The following is a 27,313-nucleotide window of genomic DNA, read 5'->3' as shown; positions in this document are numbered from 1 at the left end:
ATTTGTTGGACTTGTTAACATAAAGGAGAAGAAGAAGAAAGTATATAGAGAGAAGAGAGAATGAGAGAAGATAAGTTGGATTCAAAGCAGAGAATTAATTATGCATTTATTCAATGAATGCTATTTATAGTAACCAAGGCATAACAGAATTTTGAAACTATCAACTACTTTCTATACGAGGAAAGTCTTAACCAACTTAACTCTTACACTTTTATCCTACTCTACTAGAATTATCTTTCTATTTTAACAAGATTTAAATAAGAATGAAAATTTTATTTGCTGAGATTTATTTTTTAATTAAATTATCCTCATTCAAGATTTCCTTTTTTTTTTATTTTGGGTTCTGGTTTGAAGAAAAGGGGAAATTTTGGCGTGGGACTTTTTTTTTAATTGTATCATCATGAAAAACATGACAATCACATGAAACAAATACATGCAAAGTTGGAAAAGATATATGGTGAGAGGATGGACATATTAGATTTAGAGTATTTGTTTTATAATAAACTTCCGTTTTATAGTTTTAGATAATATTAAACCATAATGAACTTCCTCGCGTAACTATTATCTTGTCACCGTGTTACAAGGGCTAAATGTTGATTAATTTGCCATGTTACAATTGTCAAATGTCATTCATTGTAACGGTAGAAAGGTGTCTTGAGCTTCTATTGTGGCTTCTTGACATGTTAATATTAACTTTTAATTTGGAATAGCATAAAAATAGATAAACGTAATGTCTCTCAACAAATTCGGAATATAAAATTATATCCTATTACCGATATAGCCTTGCGATTGGTAACAAATTTGATTTTTAAAATTATGAATTGAAACATAACAAGTTATTATCTAGTTTGGCCTTCGAGAAGTATATACTATTCTAAGTGATTAAACTCTCCATCAAAGTTTATAAAGGGTGACTCGAGTGATAGGTGAGATTGACCATGAGGAACAAAACCAGCTTGGGGGTCTAAACAATACTAATTTCACTCACATTTAACAAGACCAGAGAAACCCCAATATAAAAGAGAAAAGAAACGGCACTAATCAAATTTTCAATATTTCAAATCACATGGTGACTTAAGTGAGAATAATTCTCATATAAAAAATGTGAGAACAATGAATTTGGGTCTTACAATCATTTATAGATTGTTAAAATCAAAAGTTAGTTATTAGTCACATAATAATTATATACATGCGTCTTTTAATCAATTTTAACTATTCAAATGAAATCCAATTATTCATATTAACTATTCTCATTTCTCATAATAATAATAATGTAAAATTCTCATGTGAGTAGCTTCCTTCAAATCAAACAACGGTCACCCAATATAATTTTATAATCATTATATTGGAGGAGAATGAATACTATATTTGCCTTTGTAGATAATTGTAGTGCTAGGATGAAGGAAACACTATTGGTTCCGCCATCACATGTGTAGTGTATAGTTTTAACGGAATCTGGACTTACAATTTTCTTCCTCTGAATGAGTTGCTAAGTTGCCATGATAGGTGATGTGGTAAATGTTTTTTACTAACATCAACCACACGCAATTAACACATTAACATAAACCTAATATTAGAGATTATTGAACAAAGAAAAAATCGAATTTAAATAAAATAGTCTTGTGAAGAATGAACTGTCATCCAGTATTAACTATTCTACTATGTATCTCTAAGAATTTTAGAATGTAAATATAACTATATAAGAATGAAATTAGTGATTAAATATATCTACATTTTACACTAAATAGGTTTTCTAGTTGGTCAATCAAGTGTGAGATGAGGTACCAAGTGTCAATGAACATATTTGTTGAAAAGCCATAGCCGTTAAATTTCAAAATGCATTTTTTCATATATAAAAAAAGCACTAATTCTAGAATGTAATTGGTCACATCTGCTATGTGCTAGTTTCAAAATCAAAATGCAATGTCTATTCCAATAAAAGCCTTTATATGAGAATATCTACAAGATTTGGTAAAGTAATATTAGAATGTCCCTGTAGCAGCTGCAGGAACCATATTTGCAAATACCCCTCACGCACCCCACTAGGTCGGAGCCTCATAAACTAAGTCGGAGTCTCGTGCACTAGGATGTCCTCTACTCATGGCCAATGCATATAAAATAGTCCATCACGTGATCCAAGCCACGCACCCAGAGAAGACTGATGCTTGTTTTGGTTTTCGTTCTCTTCTTTGAAACCTATACAATGAAATAATATATTTTGAGATTAGCAACCAGTCAAACCACGCCTAAAATAAGTGCCCGATTATAACAAAAACAAGGGAGAAAGACCGAAAGCATAGTGGGAACTACTTTTACGCGTTTGGAAGCACACGGTGGAGAGAACTGAATCGGAGAACTTGTCCTCGAAAAGAAGTTCACCAGACTTAATACTCCATACCCGTAGGCTGCAATCTTCTCCACCTGAGATGAGTAAGTCGGAATTTTCAAACTCTAGGATGCCAACTGTATAACATAACTGCAATAACATCTACCTGACATAACAAATCTCTCGGCTGGATCAACCCCAAGCTGTATACGAGTATGCGAATTCACATGTCCTTCATAAGATTGAACAGCACCTCTCTGGAGTAAGCGTCGATCGTAGAGCTTCATCTGGAGAAAGTAAAAAGGACAGGTCATTTAGAAGCAATTTCCCTCATTAATTTTGGCCTGCACATAGAAATGGTTGCTACCAAGAAATTTCGGTAACATTTTTCTACATTTATTTTCTTCTCAGATCCACTGACACAGAAACTCCATCAGAAATAGTGATAGTGATACTTAATAGGCTGCAATCTGCTTGTTATGCATTTATTAGTCCTCATTATATCAATGATTTTATTATCTAGGTGATGGAGAACCAAAGGGATTAAGAAAAGATAAACTCCCAAAAAAAAGTTAAATTGGTTAAATATGATCTATTAGGATATCTAAACTACTCAGTACACATTAAAAACAAATGATTTCTCTTCAAATAATTGGAATGAATTCATACAAATTCTTAAACATGATATGCTACAAAAAAAATTAGCATTCTATGCCCATGAAAGAGCAGGCATACTGGCTTAAATGATAAAATGCAAAATAATAGTTATCCTAAATAATCAACTAACCGATCCATCCATGGAGCTTGCAAGAAAGTACTGATCATCAAACTGAAGTGACAGCAGACTAGTACCAAACGCACAAAATAATTTGAAGTAGTTAGTAAACTAATAAATATCAAATCAAGATACAAGTCAAATAGACATTGGGTTCCGAAAAGCTGACAAACCAGGATATAGATCTAGGCATCCTAATGGTATGAGAAGGATATATGTCTCCGGTGAGCTGCAAAATGACAGGCATGTAAGCATATCAACAGTAGCTAATAGGTAATAGAGTAAGGACTTTCACTAAGCGAATCATCTGTCATATATTATGCTATATTTTGATTGTTTCTTGAAATCTTGTATGCCTCATTAATTCTTGTTTTAAATAAAATAAAGAAAATACCTCGAACCATTCTTTATTTGAACTTCCGGATTTCTTGTTTGAAGATGAATAAGGTATACGGTGTTTAATAAGCCTACTGGAAAGCCTTTCCCTTTTCTCACGGAAATCGACAGTGACAATTGCCCCATTTCTGAGTCCACATAAAATGACATTTCCCTGAAACAAGAAAAGTTATTATTTAAATATTGTAAGAATCACCAACTCATAATATGGAAAAAGATATATCATATGATTGGGGGAAACAAATGAAAACATAAAAATTACAAAAACCAGCAATCATCACATTTTATTTTAGAATAGAAGAAACTTTATGGAAGAGAGGACGAAACCAATGAGCTCTGCACATCACCGAAGAGAATCCATGAAAAGATCTCATCTCTAATGACAAATAAGCATATATGAAAAATGCAAGGATTAAACATCCTGCCAAAATACACTAGTGAAACTAAATCAGTTTTTCAGTCCTTCTTTCTACCAATATCATTGAAACTGATAAAAAATGCTCCAAAGTCCCGACTCCCAACTGTTGAAAAATATTAGAGAGAAAATAATGGTTTGGAAGAGTGTGTGTGTGAGAGGCAAATAAGCGAGTGAAGCATAGTGTTTAGGTGATAGCTTACAGTTTTTTTTAATAAAAAGGGGTAACTTACTGAATTTACAATTTGTTGTGCAAACACATCACTTTTACAGCGTAAAAACCATGATGTTGTGCCAGTTTCCAAATCCACTGAAGCAGCTCCCCGGTTGGTACCTAAGAAAGACAAATAAAAACACAAATGAATACCTTACAAAACATTATATATGAAATTAGCTGGAAAAATCACTTAATGTCTAAGAGTTTGTTCAGATATTCTTATGGCAAGAGGGTATATACCACAATTGTGATCTCATGAACTACCATGACTTAGTCAGTTAAAAACTTCCTACGGATCCATTTTAATTATCTTAAACTTATAATAAGTAGAAGCAAAAGCAGACAAGAGATGGAAGCATAATAGATCATTCCGTGTAGCTAATTTTTGTAAACAGAAACTCAAACAGTGAAAGGATTAAATGGATTAAGATCAACATTTCCTTGAAGAATGAGGTGAAAATTGCAAAATAAAATGAATTTGACCATTGAAATAACCAAATGTTGAATCCAAATAATGCAGAATTCATGTTAAACTATCATTGCCAATAATTAATATCTCTTACAGTCTGTGCAATTGTTAATAATCAAGACATGTCTGGGTAGAACCTTTATAAGGAAATGCTAATAAGAGAACATGAGTTAACACCAACTGTTAAGTATATTCCACATAAGTCATGTTGTTGTATCTGAATTTAACTTTATTTGGCATAAGCACATACATCTAAGCACGAATGTGTGTGACTTTGAGAGAGAGGGGAGAGCAATATATAAGTTACCAATTACAGCCCGATGTCTATTATAATCATGTTCTGCTGTCCAAAGAGTACACTTGAAAGAAGCAACTTCCTCTATACTGCTCCATGTGTTCAGTATACCAGGCCCAAGATCTAATGGTTCATTGATACTGATAGTATAAACTGATCCACCTGATGTCTCTGATCCCAAAGTAGTAAATCTGTTTTAAATGTTAAGTTCTTTCAATTGAAGATCAGACTTAACATGGGCTTTGTTGCTTGGTTCCAATAAGAATAAAACATGTGTAGTAACTAATACACATGTTATATATTCGATAAGTTGTTGAAAATGTTCTTTGCTTATTCGAAAACAGCACCACAAGTACCTAGAAAACAACGCCTAAGTTTTGTCATTTTATCATGTGTGTGTAACCACAAAGTCAGAACATTACATATATGTGGGAGGATATTGAGTGAGAGAACTATCCAATTATGAAAGGTGAGTAAAGTTAATGTGTTTACCATTCAATCTCAGATGGCTAATCAAGATTAGAATTTACTTAAGTCACATGACGACTTAAAAGTGTTGCATGACTTTGTTTTAATCTTTACCATAGATTTATGAACCGATATATGTATTTATATATACACATAGTATGGAGCAATTACAAAAATAAAAAGGATACAGTGCATGTCCAACAATAGGACTATCGTTTGCAGCCTGAGAAGAGCACTTTCTTATACAAGATATACTGGAGGACATAAGCAGTGAATTTGGACTGTAAACCGGCCCAGGCACCTCATTCTGCTCATCAGCCTTCCTTTTAACATAATTCTTAACACAATGTGGTGTCCATTCTAATGCGCCATCAAAACGTTGCCCAATCCTTCCAATTTCTGAAAAACTGCGAGTACCAAACTTCACAAGAAACAACTAGTAAATAGTAATCAAATTACTATGATAGTGCTGCAAAAAGAATATTATCACTGAAAGGTAAATTGAAATATTATCATCAAAGTACTGGTAACATATTGAGGTAAATTGGAATATTATCATCAAAGTACTGCTAACATATTGAGGTAAATTGGAATATTATCACTAAGAGCACTATGACCGTGTCGCAAAAAGAATATTAAAGCAAAATGGAAAAAGAGTAAGTCAACCTGAAAACATGTGCAAAAATTGATTAAGAAAAAACATATTAACAGTTAGCAGTATTATTACTAAGGTAGGTTATCAACTTACCGGCTACTTTACTATATTAGTCTTCTATAAGCAATAAATGGGGAGGGTATCTATTTCTTTTCCCCGCTGCAATGTTCAAGATCTTTTATTCTGTATTCAGCCTTATTTTGTACTAATTGATCTTATATGCAATTATAAACTTAACTTCTGCTATATGTTCAGACAGGAGTATTTTTTATTGGAAGCACTTATCTGGAAAATATGCATGAGAAATTCTGCTAATTTCTATAAGCTTATAAACAAGATAAGATTAGAAGTGGATGGATTAGAGAGAAAGTAGGTGTAGCACTTATTGAGGAAAAGAAGGAAAAATCTCATCTAAGGGATTTGGCCATGTGAGAAGAAGACCAATAAATCTGAAGTCAGATGAAGTTATTAGTTGATGGAGGATATGCCAATAATTAGAGGTAGAGTAGGATCAAGAAAAACTTTAGGTAAAACCAAATAAAAAGCACTTGGAACTAATGGCCTTTCTAAAGACATAGTTTATGATGAAAGACAATGGTATCATTTAATCTATGCAGCAAACCCAACCTAGTACGAAAAGACCTTTTCTTTTTGCTGTTATTGCTGAAGACATGATTGAAAAGCTTATTGAACAAAGATGGATTTGCTTTTTTATTATTACTTTTACATTTTTATGCACAGTACACATACATCTGAAAATTATATAGTTAGTAATTTCCCATGCTTTCCATCATATTGAAATACTTCTTGAAGTGCTTCTTTGGAGAAATGTTTTTTTGCAAGAAGCCTAAAACATGAACATGTCAGATCCACAGTTTGACATTTAGTAATAGAAGACCTTATTGGATCCGCTAAATGCTTTCTTTCTTCCAATGAGATAGGGAACAAAATGTAAACCGTTGTGTGATATCCATAACACTTTAAAGTACCATTTCAGAAGTTATATCAAATCACAATACCATTTGAGAATATTAAAATCCCACCAGTGCCAAAGTATCTCACAATAATTAATTAACTTTTTATATATCTGTGAACAATAAAAATACAATTTAAAAAGTTAAAAGTAAAAAACTCAAGCATAGTTCTTAAAAGACATTCAACGGTTAGAGATTCTATCCAAATCCAAGGTCCTCGAGTTTCTTACAGAATGCAAGTGCAAACGCAAATGGAAAAAAATTATAAGTTACCTCAACGAGCCATTCATGCCCCCAGTCAATAAAACATCAGTTTTATATTGACCCCCTTCTGTCTGCACATCAATGTGCATCTGCTCTAAAGCACTAAAATTTATGCCATCTGTCCCCCTGTATTTCCAGACCTGCAATACAAAAACACACCAAATTCAATTTCAGAGTTGATAATTGAGATTAAGGTAAAGTTCACTCACAATTAAAGATTTAGAATCATAAACATACAACAGGTTGTGATGCTTGTATCTTTCTGAATTCCTCAGTGAAGTTGCACTTGCAACTGTGAGACTTGGAAGCAATGACATGTCCATCTAACTCCCTGGCCTGAAGAAGCTTAGACATGCTGTTTCTGAGCTTCCTACAAGAACTCTTCCTTTCCTGTAATGTAACTAAAATCAATCATGTTTGTTTTGAGTTTTGAGACTGATAAGACTTATTTTTAATTAAATTTAAACATTTATTATGAAATCGATGGCGAGCCGCGGTGCAACAGTAGGGTTGCGTGCCTTATCACCCGGAGGTCATGGGTTCAAATTCTGGAAACAGCCTATTCGCTTGCAAGGGTAAAGCTACGTATATCTATCCTCGTTAGGCCCCACTATGTAGGAGCTCCGTGTAGAGGGCCGCCATTTTATTTATTATGCAATTGAGATTTGATAATACTTGACAACCCACCCCGAATAAATCAAGGTACCACAGAAATTCACCTAATCTATACAACAAATTGAATACAAGGAATCATGTAAGAAAAATCCCAATGACCAAAACATAGAACATTTAACATCAGTTCAAATATTATGAACTCGTTTGATGTACTGCCACCCAAGCCAGTTTGTTTACCTTTCTTCGCCAAAAGCAGATTATTTTGATCAAAAAACACTTTGGACACTTGCACATGTGTTTGATTAGAGACGAAGGTGCAATAAAAAGCTGAGACCTATATTTTTTTCAGCTTCTTCAAAAATCACTTTGGTAAAATCATTGTTTTAAGCCAGAACAATCATGCCACAAACAATTGCTTGAAAAGTTACAAAAATGGTAATGTACAATGGTAAGACAATGTCACACACACAAAGACCCTTTTGGTACACGAGGCTCCCAGTCTCTAGGGTTATGGTAAATATATACAGTCTTACAAGCAAAAAGACTATTTCTATCAATTAAATCATATCGTTGAGTTATAGGTCACAAAGCGAGTAACCTTAAACATTTTATCATCCTCAAACACTTCACTAACACACCAAAATTAAATATTTTAATTTATCTATTATTATACCTGAGTCAATAAGGTTGTTTGAGGAGACTTTTGAGTAGTGAGCTTTGAAGAAGAACGAGAAGAACCAGGTATAGGACCTTTGATAGGGAAGTATCTATTCTTCTCTGGGTCATAGTAAAACCCCGGAAGCTCTGCCATAAAAAAAACATCATTACCAATAATTATTAAAATAAATAAATAATATTTTGGAGAATGTAAAGAAGTTAAGGAACAAATTAATTCACCTCGTGGTTGTGGCATATCGGTGTTGGGTTGGGAAGAAACGAGAACGACCTAATAGCGTACGGTTTGTCTTGTCGGACGAGGAAGCAGTTACTCGCAAACAACAGGAAGAGAAGCAATTGAGTCGGACACGTTGTTGAAAAAATGTCACCGATGTTATGCGGCGGAATAACTGCAACAGTTTCAAGTGCCCATTTAAACCCCCTTGAAGTTATCACTTTTAAGGGCTTTTTTTACCGATAGGATTAACTAAAGTAAGAGTAAAGTTTACTACCAAGAATTTCCTCTAATCGTTGTTGAGTTAAACTTTTTTGATATGGGTGACTGTTTGTTAAGAGTCGAATCATTGACGATAATTTTCTTGTTGATTTAACCAGAACTTATATCGTTAGACTAATATTTTGTTGGTTACTAGTAACATGAATGAGATGAGTTTTTTGGTGTATAACAAAGTCATCACGTGTTAAAAAACTAATCTTTTTTGGATGTGTGGTTGTTGTTATAACAAATGAAGCTCTTAGAGATCAAAATTATACATTTAATATTTTGACATGTGGAACTAGTAATGTCTTATATGGATGACGATCTGCCTGTCCAGATTCCTATCTCAAACCATGTCTCATCTAATGATTATTTACCACATCATTTAAAAATCCACATCATACTTAACCACGGCTAACACTTTTAATTTCTCTCAAAGGGTTTTATTATCCTTTCTTTCTTTCTTGTCTTGTCCGTAAACATAACAGAGTCTTATGTATTAATCAACTAGTTCTACTCTACTGTATTTCATCTCATGGAAGATTGCTATGCACAAGAGAGATAGAAGAACGATTGGTCTTCTGATTGTTGATGATAGGGATACCATGGTTGTGGTGAATATTGGAGGGCATGTATTAGAGGTAACTAATATCTTGGGTGAAGGTTTGTCCATATTTATAAACACCTTTTAATTTTGGTCAAGCAATCTCATGTTATCTCTTCTCATTAGTTATCCATTTTTTTAATTCTTCTCTTATGTTAATGGAGTTAGTGGCTATATAGTAAAGAATTGCATATTAGATTAGATGTTCGATAAAATATCCAAAAAAATCTTTAAATACCAGCAACATGTGCATGTTAGATGTTTCTCCGGTCTTAATAAAAAAAGTTAGTCATTGTTCTTTTTTTAACACCCTAAACATAATAGAGTTGACGACTATATCGTAAAGAATTGCATATTACATGTTCGATGAAATGTTTAAGAAACCTTAACTACCAATGTATTTTAACTCCTTTGATTGCTATATTTCCAGGTTAGAAGGTGATGTCATAGAAATTTATAAATGGTTTGAAGTTTGCTAGAGATTAAACTTATAAATGTTTTCAATGCCAAGAACAGCCTTGCAAAGAACACTGAAATTTTGGTTTCAGCCTCAAAGAAAATAGACCAAGCGAAGAAGGATGTAATAGTTAAAGATTGTTAGATTTCTAACTTGGGAATCTGCTAAAATGGATGCTCAGGGATGATAGCAGCAATTCATGATGAAGTAGCAGCAAGTAGTAATTTAAGGATTTTTATTCCTTTTCCTTTGTAAATTTTAATCATAGCAAAAGTGTTCTTGTAATGTAATATGGTTGAATTTGGGTTAAAAATTCTTTGTTGTGTATAGGACAGTGTAACATTGATAAAAGCAATTTGTTTTATATGTTAATAAAACATATAATTGTTAGTTAGTTAGTTATGCTAAAAACGTGCATGCCATAATTAATTCTAGTAAAGATGTTCACTCTATTCTGGTCAAATCAATCATCCTTGTTGATAATACAAATGCACAAAAAGCAGAGCACAAATTTATATGTTTTTTGAGTTTTAGACCTAAAATTAATAGAGTTGTGGGCTACTAGAACTCAAGACAGTGACAATGTGCTAAAAGCATCTGTAGTCATGAAAACACATGCATAAACTTAAACTTACCTTAAAACAAAGTTGATGAACTCACCTCCATAGACAGAAAGTGCATCAGATTCTTTGAATATTTGTCAAATATTGATAATATAAATTTCAATGTTTGTCTAATTGCAAAGTTTACGAGCTTAAATTCCTCATAAAAATTTCACTGCTCTTTGCAATGCTATTCTTGACATTGAAACAAAAACATGATCTAATTCAATCTTTAACTATTACTGATTGACATTTGCTGTAAAAGAGGTATAAAAGAGCAAATATCAATCAGTAATAATCTACAACAGAAGATACAAATAAATTAGGTGTAGGTAGTTATCGGGCATAATATAATCATTTATATTAGAACTTTAACCATAATACAAATTTAGTCTATAGAAGAACCAAATATTGAAGTCTGTAGCATGAAACTATTCTCAACCATATTTACAATAATTATCTTCTTTGGGATGACAATTCATTGCTAGTACAAGTGATTGGAAGTCTTGCATTTGAAACTCTTATTGGCCTAACACCTTCAAGCTTCAATTCTATTCTCTTTATTGCTCCATATTTCCATAGACATTACCAACAATAAATCAATAACCTTCTCTAACAAACCTTCAAGGACTTGAAATCATTTATAAGTTCCTAGGACATCACCTTTTACCCTACGCATATAGCAATCCAAGGAGTTAAAATACTTTAGTAGTTAAAGTTTCTTAGACATTTCATCAAACATGTAATATGCAACTCTTTACTATATATCATCAATTCTATTATGAGGGTGTTAAAAATGAACAATAACTCAAACGAAAAGCAAATACACATAATTCAATGGATAAATTGTTGTTTCAGAACAGAAAATTTGGTATAGTCATTAGCTATATCCAGATCACAAAAACTTAAATATATCCATACCATAAAAACATCTAATATGAACATGTTGCTGGCAATTAAAGTTTTTTTGGACATTTCATCGAACATCTAATATGCAACTCTTTACTATATAGCTATTAACTTCATTCACATTAGAAAACGATATAAATAACAAAAAATAGATAACTAATATAACATGATTTTACTTGACTACAATCAAAAGTTGTTTATGAGTGGACAAATTCCTTACCTCCAATACATGCCCTCCAATCTTCTTTATACCAATGATAACCCTATCATCAAAATCAGAAGACTAATGTTATTTTTTCTCTTTCGCATATAGCAGTCTTCATGAGATGAAATACATTAGAAAAGTTGATACATAAAGAATAAAGGTTTGTTCTGTTTCAGGGCAAGCCAAAAAAAAAAGATAATAAAACCCTGAGAGATTAACACTGTTTAGAGGGGTTAAGAATGATGTAAATTTTTAAATGATGTGATAAATAATCATTCCACGGGATAGAGTTTGGGATAGGAATATGAGACAGCAGATCCTCAAAATATATAAAAGATCCTTAGGCCATGCGGGTTCTCCATAATAATTATGACCCATTCCTTTAGCCAATTTAATGGAATGAGACATTTTATTTTAAATAATATTATGAAATTCGACCCTGAAATCAAAGTGTAGGAGGTCACTTAATAGGTTTTATCATGTAGGACATATCATAAGTCCATGTGGCCATGATTCGCTCTTTGGTTTTAGTGTTTTAGACAAAAACTATTTTCGAATACTAGACTTATTCTATTAAATTGAGTGGTGTCTTCACATCTTTATGGATTTGATGTCGTTAGTGGTCATCATTATTGCTCCTGTGACATTCAAAATGTGGTTGGTCGAGAAGTGTTATGCTTTTTGTGGGGCTTGCGCATGCATGTGTCTTTTCTTTCGTCAATTGATGTTTGTCGCTTTGGTCTTTGTGTTTGTTATTAAATTCAAAATAGATGACAGTTGAGTGGTTAAGGTGCACTAATGAGCTATTTTGGAGAGTTGGTAGGTCATTTTAGGCTTGTCTTCTTTCTTCTTCAGCCCTTATAAATAGAGGTTCACCCTTCGTCCTCATTTCTTTACTTGTGCATCCAGACTATTCAACTTGTTGTTTTCAACTTTTCATTGTCTTTTTTTTGCTTCAATTGTTTTCATCACCGTAAAACTCCTTTAGGTACATCATTTTCTCCTTAACCTTCCTTTTCCTTTTATCTGAGGTGGTGAGGGTAAATCTTTAGGAGGAGAGCTATGATAGTGATAGCTCTATGGAGTCCTTCGTAGATTGCCTTTAGCTTTTCTGTCGTGGTCCCTTCGACACTAACGATCAAGGGGTGTGCCGTCCGCTCCCAACTCCGATGGGGAGCCCTTGGCTCCTCTTTTAGTGGGGTGCCTTGATCGGTGAGAAGTTATTCCAAGGAATTACTTGTAGGTCTTGTTAGTTCCGATTTGGAATAGGCACGATGATCAGTGAGATATTTGACTCTCTTTCCCATCGAAATGCCACCCTCTCTGAGTGGATCTCGAGCTTGAGATCTATGATATCTTCAGACTTGTCTAATGCTTGTTCTTCTTGTAGCAGGTTCCAGATGACATACAACTACGATTCTCTAGTTGATATGTTCACTCTTCCCCACAAATGGTGAGGAAGTTGACGTCTATCATTGGGTAGGCCTACAGGTCCGGGAAAATATGCAGCTTTTACCAAGGTGGAATCTACGTGGTCGTATTGACGGAGACAATAGCATAAATGCACAATTACTTTGTGTTGGCTTAGTGTATGAAAGATTGGGTATGACTAGATTTGAGCTTCGAGGATGACTGTTGGTCATTCTTCATGTACGAAATAGACTTCCAAAACATAGGACTTCGCTTTCCCCTCAATGAATGGCAAATGGGTGTCCTAACGCATTTGCATGTGGCACCCTCTTAGATGCACCCCAACACCTATGGGTTTATTCAGGCATTTGAGTTGTTATGTTAGTTTTGCTCATTGTTATGCACAATCAGGTAGTTCTTTTAACTCTATCGGGTCTTCCACAACACCAACAAAGACTAAGAAAATGTCACAAGACGTGGATGGACTTGCATCAAGTTGAAGAATATGCAATCAATTTTTACTACTTTTGAAGGGTTGTTCAAAGTATGGAGACTGAATTCTTCAAGGTGGAGTGGCAACCCATAGGGGGTCTTGGGTATATGGGCAGGACGACATCTGTATGTTCCCTATTTATTGGAACGAATGACATCACCTCATCATCTATAAGCAAAATGGTTATCAAATTTGTGATTTGGAAGGATAGTATTAAGTGCAAAAATTACTTTAGATAATAAGAATAGTCGAGCATGTTTTGATTTTAAAAGTATACATAAATGTCATTCATATTATGCATTGAGTTAAATAATTGCTCAAATCCTATTACATATTTTTTATATCATTGGAGGTATTAGGAGGAAGGAGCATGATTTGGACAAAGAAAGTCTACGTCCAGCAAATGAAGACAAATTTGCCAATGATAGAAAATTAGAAATGATGCTGAGCGAGAAATTCTCTCAGTGAAAAGCTCAACTGCTCAAGCCCGCCAAGTTGAACCAATTTCAAATAAATCTAATAAGAATCTTTGAAGATAAAGACACTAACATTAGGATAAAAATGAGACCAAATTGGAAGTAATCAACACGAAACCTAGGACTGAAACATCGAACAGTTATCTACACTTGGCTTATAAGAAAGAGGAATGGCAATCACACTTAAGGCGTTGATTTCCATGAGAATGAGGAGCTAAAACCCTTTTATTTGGATTAGATATAATTATTTAAACTTTAAGTATATGATATTAAAGATATGACTATTCTTATGAATTCCACAATACTAGTTCTTATCTATTTATCAATTTCTCAATTAACAAATCAACAATTAAATTAACTAATTCTCAATCCCTTGAACTATTAATTAATCAATCAAAATAAAATTATGTGTTTTAATCAATAGTTCAATTAATTCCATTCCTAGAATTAACATGTTACTAGATGATTACTTTATGTCTAGTTCAAACATATAATTCCCATTACACATTTAAACCTTAAATCATAATTTGGGTGATCAATCCAAACAAACATTAGAAACAAGAGTAGACATGAAAAATATTGAAATAGTATTGCAAATAAATCAAATAGTCATAATGGATACATCAAATTTAAATAGTTACATCTAATCTCATACACAAGGGTTTAACTCCTCATTCCCGTGGAAATCAAAGTCTTAAGTATGGTTGACATTCCTCTTTACTCTAAGCAAGGTGTAGAGAGTTATTCGACATATCAATCATAGGTTTGTTTTGATTACAATCATATTAGTCTCTTATTTATCTTAATTTTAGTGTGATTATCTTCTATTATATGAAATCGGTTTAATTCATTGGTCTTGAGCTTTCTCCTTTGCGAATATCTCACTCAACCTAGTTTCTGCGCTACGAGGATTTGTCTTCTTTCACTTGGCACATGTTTTCTTTGTCCAAATCATGCTCGTTTTCTTGGTTAATATGTTGAACCACATGAAAATAATGTATATGATTTGTGCAAGTATTAAACTCAATGCATAGTATGAATGACATATGTGTAAATTTTTAGGTAAAAAAATGTTCAATTATCATTATTATCTATAAATTAATTTTCTCATTTAACAACTCTCTCCAACTTAAAGCTTTGTTAGTCCCAAAAGAAGTACAAGCTAGGATTCAAGAATATACATACAGTGAGTTCCTCAGCATGACCAACATTGTTTAAGTACTATCAACTTTTATCACTAAACACTTATAAAAACAAAATTCAATAATGAAAAATTCGAATGATGTGTATGGTACTTAATACTAACATATACAATCAATAAGTTATTGGAGAGTGAAGTGTTTTCAACATTATTAATTGATCAATAAATGCAAAGCTCTCAGTGATATGTCAAAATTTGTTTTTCTAATGTTTATCAAAGTGGAAAGTTCACAATTGGCAAATGTTCTCAATTGGATTTAATTTATTTACTTTTGGAGGAACAACATATGGTAGTTGTATATGTTGAATGTTTGTACGAATAATTGGTACTTTAAATTGTATTTGCAAGACAATAATATTGTGTTTTTAAGAGTTTTATCACGACCATTATTATAATTGCATTGGTCACAATTTTGTTGAAATTTTGAAGTAATTATGATAAATGCAATTGCAATTTAAAACACCCATTACAACACTTTAAAAATTGGTTTTGTATGTTTTTATTACTTTGACTGCACTATATGGATTAAAAGATGTTTTAGAAACTTCAGGAACATATCAAGATAGAAAACTTACACACGCAATCCATCAAATATTATTCTTCTATAGAATCTATACAGCAAAATAATAGCAGTATAATACGTCTATTATATAATATCCATTATGACGTTATAGGAGGATAGCATTATTATGGCATTGGTAGCAGCAATGGTTGTGTAGTGGTTGAAAAATTGCAATATCTTTTTTACTCATTCACTTTCTGTGACATAAAATACATTTGTAAAAGAAAAAATGTATGAAATTATGGTATATGAGTTTTATATATTGTCATTCATCATATACTATTTATGTTTAATTATTATCGACTCTTCAAAAAAATAATAAAATAAATTATAAATAATATACAGACTATTGACTAGCCTTTGAAGGCCTAGGTTCAAATCCTGCAGTGCCAGATGCTTCTGAAATAGCTGTCTTCTCCGGATGCGGGCTTTTTTACTTATCTGATAGGCGTGGGGCATAAATAAGTAGACTATGTATAAATATTTATACTCTCAATACACAAATATTGCATTCGTTAAATCATTATCCTGTCTTTCATTTTCTTCTTACCCCATCAAAAACCAAGTCCATGTAAATAAATAGCTAACAAGATAGTGGTATCCTTGCTAGATTCCCAGCAAGCATAGGCAAGAGAATAGTTATCGAATGAACAAGCAAGGTTGTGACTTTTTAAACAATGCTAGCTCAACTCTTCTCCAGTATTAAATTATAAAATACTAGATTATAAGGGAAAATGAGCTTTAAAAATTATTTTATTAAAATATAAATTCAAATTATTATCATTAAATTTTAATTTTTGTCATCAATCTAAATATGAAAATGGACTCGCCGGCTAGAGGATTCAAATTCTGCAAATACTCTATGGCATCATACTTTGAGTATACTCTGGTCAGTTGTATAATACTTATTTTCAACTTTCATATTCCATTTCAAATGTTGGATGCTTCCGTAAGACCATGGAAAGCCATCACTAGAAATTTATAATGACTGCAATTAATTAAAAAAAAAAAGTTGTCTAGATTCTTTGTTCTCACATACTGGTATCCAGAAAAATAGATATACATAACATTATCTTTCTATATAAACAAGTTATTTTTAGGATTTGATGTTATTTCACAATTGATCAATCTTACTAAATTGTTTTAAGAATATTATTTAAGAAAAAAAATTAAGAGTTTTGAAAATTGAATATTTTCATATATCTTGAGATATGCTAAATTTGGTTTATTAAACCATTTTCATGAGTCTAATATATATTTATTATTATCACTATCATTTTTTATATTATCACCACATGATTAATTGAGTATTATTTTCACTTAAAAATTTAATGACAGTTAAATCATAAATGATATTTTGATACTGTAATAAATTTTTATATTATTAGTACACACTATTTGATCTTTTTTATGTTTCTTTAAAATATATTTAGGATACTTATTGGCATCATCCTTATAATTTATAATCAAGGAGGAAGAATGATTTTGCTTTTATAACGTATAATATTTAAATTGTTTATTTTACTTTTATATACTTATGAAATGTACCTATATTATAATTATGTTAATGTTAATAAATTATAAAGAATATGATAAACAAATTTATTTATATTATTTATTAAAATAAAATGTATGTATTGATAGTAGATAATGTTTTACAAGTTTAAACAAATGATATAATTGTTATATTATACCAATATACAGTCAAATTCATCATTTGAACCGGTCAATTTTCGTAATCATTTTAATGCTTAATAAAAGTTTAAATACGAACGTTAGAATTGTATATTTTGTTTTGAATTTTTTTGAACTAACTATTCTACTCTGTTTTGTTTGAAGCAGGGACTATCGTATTGTACAATTTAAACTTGAGCTATCATCTAATGGATTAAACTTGAGTATAATATTTATGTACTAAAAGTATTAAGTTTTTATTTGATCATTATATTACTCATTATTTATATATATTAATTACATGTATCATCTCTACAGATTCAACTACACCCTATCATATTGAGTGTTTGCCTAACTCAGTCATCCATGTTGCATTTATGCTATCCTAGAGGAGGAGAATCCCAGCTAACCGAAATCTAGTTGGAAGAAACCCCAAGTTTGTATCATTTGAAATATCCATTGTTAACCTATGTGCATGATAAAGAATATCACGCATGTTGAAGTTGTCACTCTTGAACACGACATTGTTTCTCATTTTCTAGATAAGCTAAAGAAGAATATCTAAGCGTTGAGGCTGGATATTTTGCATATTCCACAAGTCTAACCTCCAAAGGGTTTCCACTTATCCAATCTTCATATCATCCACACAAAAATGATGGGTGGACGTTTGTAGATATGGAGTTGTCCCACAAAGGTCTAACACAACTCCAATTCCGAAGCATATGCAACACCGTTTCTGGCTCACTCAAACATAGAGGGCAACTAGGATCTTTCGCAATATTAGATTTTCATCTACATTAATTCACTCATAAACCATTATGCATTGCTCACCATAAGAAATTAAAAATTTTGAATGTGACATCCCACTTCCATAGTTTCCTAAATATTGCTTGAAAGAGACCAAGATATAGGGTATGAGTTTAGAGTGCCTAATGGCAAAGGCATAGCCAATATTTTTGTTGAGAACTGAGTTGGGAGTAAGTGAATGAAATCATGATAACTCCAAAATGAGTTATGATGATCATAATATTTTGCCATTGTTTTAGCATCTTGTAGACAAGATGTGGGTTGTAATGCAACATTATGAAGAATAACCCCCAAGAGTAGTCATTTATCCGACTAGAAATGAGTTGAATTTTCATCTTTGATTCTCCACCTGATTCCTTTATTCATATCCACCCAAGTAGATCTAATTCCTCTCCAGCCATGTGGCGCTACATAGTGTTTGCGAACAATAGGTAAAAGCTTGTCATTAGAATTAGTTTCATAGTCTTTCCTTCTTATAAACCTTTTTCATCCAATGTGGGACTTCACACTTAACCCCTTGAGTCCACCATGTCCCAGTCGAACCATCGGCTCTGATACCACTTGCTAGACTAAACTGTGACCAGAGAGCCTCCAACCACCAAAGAGTTCCATTGTTACATGGGTATGGGAAGAGTGAAGTCTCACAAGTGAGACACCACGTCTTGAACCAAAACCCTAAGACATTAATTCCATGGGCATTTCCTTCTTATAAACTCTTTCATTCCTCCCCGCATATCCAATGCAGGACTTCACACTTGAATAAACTCAACACTTTAATCCACAAAAATATAGGATTAGATATTGGACTCTAACCAAGTTTATAAAAATAATAACATTTAGATCTTCGGCATAGCTTTGAAACATTTGATAATCATATTCATTGTATAACTTTTGAAATAACTAAAATAAAAAATACTTTCATTCATCAACATACAATTTTGAAATCATCAATGCTTTCATGATTTCAAACTAAATATAGAAAATTGCAAAATTAGAATATAAAAATTATATATATTCAATTATCTCATTATCGATTATTCATGTTTTTCAACCATTACTTTATTTGGATAAGCCAAAAAAATATTACGAAGAATACAAGCTGCACTCAATTTTACCTTTATCTATTTATAAAAATAAGGTCTTTTTTATTTGGTGCTTTATGGGTACTTTTTCCCTCCAAAGGAGCTACGTTTTAGAAATTATATTGTTTGTCAATGATTGCAATTCAATTATATTAAATCAATGATTATGAATTATTTAAATAAATGCTTTAAATCCCAATAACATTGTTGGGACTTGGGAATAGAAAGATTAAATTTTTTTAACAATGCTGTAAGGGAAGTTTCCATTAAATAATTACTACATTTCATGTAAATTAAAAAGTATTAGGAGTATTGGAAGATTGACCAACAATTTTTCAATATGTATTTTGACATGCAAAGAAAATTGTTTGTCTTTTTATGAGATGTGTGCTTTCATTTCACAGTTTTTCAATCCTTTGATCTTTATATTTTGAAAATTAAAAAATTATTAAAAAGTTAAAAAATAAAGTTTATAGCATAGTATTAAATGTATAGATCTAAGTTTATAACATGATTGTCAATAATTTATTTATTAGTCATGAGATAATAAAAAATAGATTGAATTACATGAATCTTTCCTGAATTTTAATGAAACTACATATATTACTCCTTCATTTTTTACACTTACATTTACCTCCCTTAGATATAACATTGTTAACTAAAAGTTAAAATGAATGAATAAAATACTAAAATATCATCACTTCAAACAACACAACACTTATTTTCTCAACTTGCTCCCCAACAGAGGCAATTTCTATCTTAAGGTGATTGATTGTATCATAGATTTGTTAGGCATTATAAGTGAATTTAAGAGAGAAATAAGAAATGAATATGAGTATTATGAAGGACGCTTTTAATTGCTGGTAGCATTGATGGAGAAGAAAGAATTATGTGAAATTAGAAAAGTGTACTTTTTGTCATAACATTTCATTCAATAACATGTAATATGCATGACACTGCCATTGAATTGTTTACTAACCGCCAGAGTAGTCGTTATAACATGCATATATAAATTATGGGAACTGACAATTATTGGAAAAAAATTAAAGAAAAATAGCTGAATGTGATTCTTATACAATTTTATATATAATAAAATAATATTTTTGTTACCACGAAATGAAAAAAATGAACTATTACCCTTCCGTAATCAATAAGCCTGATTGATAGATATAAACTTGTTTGCATAGTGCATAATGAATACTTTTAAAGATTCTATGTCGTTGGTGAAGCATGATAGAGCAGCCCATGAAGCACTCAACGTGCCTTGCAAATTACCACCATCACTATCCATTGACTATCCTTAAGAATACTATTCAATGTAACCTTAAAAAAATCCCAGAAAGCAATTATATCATAGTTTATTTTCTATGTTTATTCATTGACTTCGCTTAAGGCAACACACAATTATAGGATAGTTTATTTTCTATGTTTCTTCTGGAAACTTTACTCGGTCCAAGGCTATCAATTTTCTTTGTGATTGCGTGGAAATTAAAATTTCTATAAGATAATGTTTTATTTAGGGATGTGATTATCGCTTAATAAAATATAGGAGTAAAATCAACTCTTTATTATACCTCTCAACTTTTGCACTAGAGGAATTCAAAGAATTTCTCTTCTTATCCCATATGTAATATGGGTGTAAAATTCATCCGATCCGAACACATAATTAAAATATGGTCTAGTTTGGTTTTTTTTACAAAAAATTAAAATTGCACATACACTCAAAAATCATAAAATTTACTAAATATTAAGCACATAATAGCAAAAAAATAGTGTTCAATAACATAAAACAATATTAAAAAGTGTCAAACAATATTAAATGTAAACAACAACAAAAAGAAAATAGGAAGACACCAACTATAAAGTAAACAACAAGAGTAATAATAGAAGTAGCAACAACAAATTAAAGCAAGATAAGACTTAAACAATTTAGGCAATGAGGAAATATTTATGAGTTCAACATATGGTAATGGTTAAGTGTGGAAGATATTTATAATCGATATACACTTAAACAATTTCGGTCCGTTCTGAATCCAAAAGATGGAACCGAAAACCGGACTAGATGGATCGGTCTATAATAAAAAAGTCAAATACAATCCAAACACTTTTAATTTTTGGAGTTTCAGTCAATTTTTGGAGTAGTCTGGATTTGAACACACCATATTTATTGTAGAAAGGAAATAATATTTTTTTAATAATCTCCTTAAAATTAGAAATTCTAATTTAAAATTGACTTCTCTTTTTCAAAAAAGTATTTATAAGAAAATAAGAAATTGATTATGAGGATTTGAATTAACAAGATATATCAGCATACTATAGTTTTTTAAAAAGGATAGAAGTTGTTAAAAAATTAAAGAAGGAAAAAACCTTCTGTTGTTTCTTCATGTTTTCTAAGTAAACAAAAAATATCTACTAAATATGATGTTTTAATGTCTCCACACTTTAATGATTTTTTCATCTCCAAAAAAATGTCTTCAACTGATTATTGAAATACCATTTGTAAAAAAAAGAAAAGTAAATAAAGGAAGTCTAGTGGTCTAAGACCCCGCTAGATCTTCAAGATGACCAAAATGTCAAATGTTCGATTTGTTAAAGAAAAGATGCTTCTGAAGTTGTTAGTTGGTTTATTGGTTGGTTAGTTTGAAATTGGAAGTTTCTTTTTTAGGGTGGTAGTTATCCTGTTTTTCAGTTTTTTTCCTGTTTTGGGGCTTGCTGTTTTGGGAAACTGGTTCTTAGTTTTCTTTCCTTGCTTAGTATAAGAAGGGGTTCCATTCTTCTTTGTGAACTACCAAGAATTATTCAATATACACAAAACACCAAGATGAATTTCTCCTTTTCTTGTTCATGCTTTTCTTCTTCTGTCAAAGTTCAAGATGGTATCAGAGCATACTTGCTCTGATTCGTCTTCTACTTTCTCTCTTCCTCCTTCACCTTCCCTTCCATATTCTCTATGATAATACCTTCTTTCTTTTACCTTTCTTTTCTCAACAATTATGGTGAATCAGAGCATAATTGATTTTGCTTCCAATCCCTCAAATCCTTTCTTTCTTCATTCTAATGAAAATCCCTCTCTCATATTGGTCACACCATTACTGAATGGTAAGAACTACCATTCGTGGGCAAGAGCCATGAAGTTGGCCCTACAATCCAAGAACAAGATCAGTTTCATTGATGGATCCCTTTCACAACCTCTTCCAGATGATCCCCTCTATGGACATTGGATAAGATGCAATACTATGGTTTTGTCATGGATTCAATGTTCTATTGAAGAGTCCATAGTCAAATCAATTCTTTGGATCGATCATGCCTCAGACGTGTGGCAAGATCTTCAAGACAGGTACTCACAAGCAGATGTCTTCAGAATAGCAGAGTTGCAGGAAGAATTCTGTCGCCTTAACCAAGGAATATCACAGTATCAGATTTTTACACTATTGAAGGCTATTTGGGAAGAAATTGATAACTTTAAACCTATAGCCTTCTGTAAATGTCCTAATCCATGCACACATGATGTGATTCAAGTTGTCAAGATGCATAGGGAATAAGATTTCGTGATCAGATTCCTGAAGGGCCTAAATGAGCAATATGCTCACGTATGTTCTCAGATCATGCTAATTGATCATCTCCCTATAATCAACAAGGTATTTTCTATGTTAGTATAACAAGAGAGACACATGGATAGCATTACAGTCAACATTGGGGACTTGGATCAAAGAGTTATGGCAATTAATTCATATCAACCTAGGGAAGGTAATCACAATGGTGTGCCACAATCCATTAGAGGAAGAGGAAATCAGTTTAATAGAGGAAGATCAGGTAGGGGGTATGGGAGGAAGAGGCCAGACAAACAGATTTTATACATACTGTCAAAGGACCAATCATATTGTGGAAACCTATTTTCTCAAACATGGTTATCCACCAGGTTCTCAGTCCAACAAGCCAACCAGGATGGCAAATCTTGCATCTGGTTTTCTTTTGGATAATCAAGAACAAGTGGAAGTTGTTGTTCAAGCCTATCAAGATGATGCTCCTCCTACTGAAGATCATGCACAACCTTTTACTGAAGATCAGGTGAAAAACATGTTGGATCTTCTCAACCAATCCAAGACAGGGGCAATTCATGCAGCAAACTCAGTTGTGAATATCAATATCCCTCCTTCATCCTTAGGTAATACTTACTCACAATGGTTGCTTGACACCGGTGCAACATATCATATTACTTGTGACCTAAGGAACATGAGTGTTCAAAGGAGAATATCACCTATAATGATCACCTTACCAAATGGACACCAAGTTACTACATCTATCTCTGGCACACTTAAACTAACTAACACTCTTACTCTACTAGATGTGTTATATGTACCTCAATTTCAAGTTAACTTAGTTTCTGTTAACAAGTTAATCCAAGATTTGCATCGTGATCTAATTTTTTCTGAGAAATCTTGTCTAATTGTGCAGAGTACTTCAAGGATGATGATTGGTTCAGCTAAGCTTGAGCAAGGATTGTTTGTGATAAGTGTTCCCCAATCCCAAAGTCACTTTGTCCATACTGATAGAAATAGGAAAGTTGATGCATCTACTTGGCATCTTAGATTTGGTCATGTATCTCAAAATGTAATGAAGCTTCTTTCTTTACATTTTCCTTGCATTTATGTTTGTAATAAAGATTCAAATCCCTGTGATGTATGCCATTTGTCAAAACAGAAGAGATTGCCTTTCAATAATAGTCATACTCATTCTTTTGAGCCTTTTGAGATTCTTCATGCTGATATATGGGGTCCATATTCAATGTCTTCTATGTTTGGACATAGGTAGTTTTTAACCTTGATTGATGATTATACTAGATTTACTTGGACAATGTTGATGAAAACAAAGGGAGACACAAGGCAACAACTTGTTAGATTTATTTCCTTCATAGAAACTCAATTCAACAGAAAATTAAAATGCCATAGAAGTGACAACGAGGTAGAGTTTTTGATGCATGATTACCTAGCTAATAAAGGAATCATTCATCAAAGAAGTTGGATTGAAACGCCTCAACAAAATGGAGTAGTAGAGAGAAAGAACCAACACATCCTCAACATAGCTAGAGCCCTATACTTTCAATCTAATATACCTCCCAAACTGTGGAATTTTACTATATATCAAGCTGTCCACATATCAATAGGTTTCCTAGCCCCTGCTAAAAAATAAAAGTCCCTATCAAGTATTATTCCATGAGCTTCCTTCCCTAGATCACCTAAAGGTGTTTGGTTGCTTAAGTTTTGCTTCTTCTATGCAAGCACATAGAAAGAGCAAGAAAGTCTGTTTTTCTTGGGTATAGAGAAGGCACTAAGAGATATATCTTGTATGATTTGGAGTCTCATGAGGTTTTTGTTTCTAGAGATGTTATCTTCTATGAAAGTTCCTTTCCTTTTCACTCTATTGAACACAAGATGCAACCTATATCTACTAATTCCGAGTCTATAGTCAAACCTACATACATAAACAACCTTGATTCTCCCTTGTTAGAAGATATGCCCATTAGTGTCAATACTTCAGAGTCTAAAGGTGGTCCTTCAACTTCTGATGGTCTTCCTATTTCATCTACTCTTGAGTCTTCCATACACAATCCTCTTAGAACGTCTGATAGGATTCGAAAACCACATACTCATTTGCAAGATTATCATTGCAATCTTGCTAAAGGCACTACTAGCTCAATCTCATCATCCTTAGGTATTTCTCATCCTTTGTCTAATGTTTTGAGTTATTCCAATTGCTCTAATCCATACAAGAGTTTTTGTTTGGCAATCACTATTGTGCAAGAACCTGCCACTTATAAGCAAGCATCTTTTAAACCTTGATGGGTAGAAGCCATGAATAAGGAATTGCAGGCTCTAAAGCAGAATGAAACATGGTCCTCAATGCCTCTTCCTGATGAAAAGACTACCATAGGGTGTAAGTGGGTTTACAAGGTGAAATATCTGGTTGATGAATCCATAGAAAGGTATAAGGCAATGTTGGTAGCAAAGGGGTACACTCAATTGGAAGGAGTGGACTACTTTAATACTTTTTTCCCCTGTAGTGAAAATAACAACTCTTAGGGTAGTGCTTTCCTTTGCTTCTGTCAATAATTGGTTTCTAGAACAGTTGGATGTGAATAATGCTTTCCTACATGGTGAGTTGTATGAAGAGGTATATATGACTCCTCCTCCTGGCCTTTCTTTAGCCAATCCTTCCTTGGTTTGTAAACTCAACAAATCCTTGTATGGTCTCAAACAAGCTAGCAGAGAATGGCATACAACTTTGTCCAATAAACTAGTTCATGAAGGGTATGACGATTGATGTGGCTAAGATAATCGTCACGGAAATATACAAAGCATTCGTCAAAGGAGGCAAAAAGGGATCTTTGGGGTTCCCATCATTGATAATCGAACTTTGTGCTCAATAAGGGGTTCAGGTTAACAGAACTGAGAAGATAAAACCCCTAATCACCATGCAGTACATCCGTTAGAACTGCAAAGAGGAGACTAGGGTACAACAGGGTGATAGTTCTCACCATCCACAGTCACCTTCGCAGCCGTCATTCCCACCTCAGCAGCCAGAGATGCCTTCATCGGCACCTTATCAGGGAACCACTCAGGAGCAGCTTCACCAGCTCACATTGCATATGGAGCATATAGAGCTCCAAAATGACATCCCGAGACAAGGGCAAGTGTATCAGCAGCAAGGGTTGTATGCTGCTTTCTAGCATTTGAGTCCAAGGAACCAATTCTGGGGTTCCTCGGACACTTTCACCCAACAGTTCCCTCGGCCTGGGGTCAAACCTATCTTTCCGGAGGGGGAAGGACCTTCCGGAACCACTGGATATGGCACTACTAGAGATGGCATAGCTGCAGAGGGTGATAATCATGAAGATGATGATATGGAGTTTATACTCTGATGAGCCTTTGGGCTAAAACTGGTTTCTCTGCACTTGTTTTGTTACTTATGCTGTGTAGTTTAGGATGTAAGTTTAGGCTGTATGTTTAGAATCAATGTTTAGGATGTATGTTTAGGATTGATTTGTAGGATGTAAGTGTAGGATGCATGTTTATGAGGTAGGTGTAATTTCATTATGTACTTTGTGTTTTGTTGTTTGCTGTTAAAGTTAAGTAACAAACGTAGTCCATGAAAATGTGTCTGGTTTAAATGTGTTTGATGAGTTCAATTGTGTAGTTGTGCTAAAGACATATGAATTGAAATGTGATATAAGACTTTGTGATTGAGATTGATTGAGATTCCGAGTTTGACTGTTTTCGGGATGTGGATGTTGATTCAGACACTGATCGAATAGGTTGAATAATGAGCAGTTAGTCAAAGGACAAAAGCTTATTGTCGAGTGAGTGAGTGCACCCCAAACACAGATGAGTGTCTTTTCTGGATCTCACCAATGAACTTTGCCTGATTTTTTATTGTCATTAAGCATGGAATAGCATGGAAATGACTAAGGCTTAGTTTAGGATAGTTGAAATACAGCCAGAAAGCCTACTCGGATAAATCATGAACCATTTTTGCTAGCCCCTTTGAGCTGGGGAAAAAAATTGTGTAAACTATGCACCTAAGCCAAAAACTTGTTAGATATTTGTGGAACGGCAAGTGCACCGTATCGTCCAAGTAATAAAATCTGGTAAAGTACCAGATTATCGTCCTTAGGGGGCAGAGTGGATTTACACTAATTCCTACAAGAATTAGTTAAGCAATATTTACAATGATATTTTTATAAGATTTGCTTTTAGTTATGAAATTTGTAAATTGAACGAAAGATAAATAAATTAAATTGGGATCAAA

The 27,313-nt window shown here is 32.8% G+C and overlaps 1 protein-coding gene and 1 long non-coding RNA gene across 3 annotated transcripts; one reads left to right on the top strand and one right to left on the bottom strand.

Moving 5' to 3' along the window:
• LOC109334807 (DDB1- and CUL4-associated factor 4) lies at positions 1,904 to 9,012 on the bottom strand. 2 transcript variants are annotated; one of them, XM_019570767.1, is made up of 13 exons: positions 8,767 to 9,012; positions 8,543 to 8,673; positions 7,492 to 7,644; positions 7,264 to 7,394; positions 5,550 to 5,768; positions 4,906 to 5,084; positions 4,146 to 4,246; positions 3,496 to 3,651; positions 3,275 to 3,330; positions 3,114 to 3,171; positions 2,493 to 2,613; positions 2,317 to 2,421; positions 1,904 to 2,196 (listed from the first exon to the last, which is right to left on the bottom strand). In XM_019570767.1, the coding sequence occupies exons 1-13, from the start codon at positions 8,780 to 8,782 to the stop codon at positions 2,099 to 2,101; spliced, it is 1,524 nt and encodes a 507-aa protein (XP_019426312.1). In that variant the 5' UTR covers positions 8,783 to 9,012; the 3' UTR covers positions 1,904 to 2,098. The 2 variants fall into 2 exon arrangements, with proteins under 2 accessions (XP_019426312.1, XP_019426311.1); XM_019570766.1 differs by having other exon boundaries at positions 2,311 to 2,421; positions 8,767 to 9,011.
• Positions 6,977 to 27,222, top strand: LOC109334808. Its single transcript, XR_002106146.1, has 3 exons — positions 6,977 to 7,178; positions 15,557 to 15,562; positions 27,212 to 27,222. It is a non-coding gene; the product is annotated as an uncharacterized LOC109334808 (long non-coding RNA).

The sequence above is a fragment of the Lupinus angustifolius genome, chromosome LG19 (genome assembly GCF_001865875.1).
Source record: "Lupinus angustifolius cultivar Tanjil chromosome LG19, LupAngTanjil_v1.0, whole genome shotgun sequence".
Classification (NCBI taxonomy): Eukaryota; Viridiplantae; Streptophyta; class Magnoliopsida; order Fabales; family Fabaceae; genus Lupinus; species Lupinus angustifolius.
Note: the sequence above shows the minus strand (reverse complement) of the source record. Positions and strands in the feature narration are given on the sequence as shown.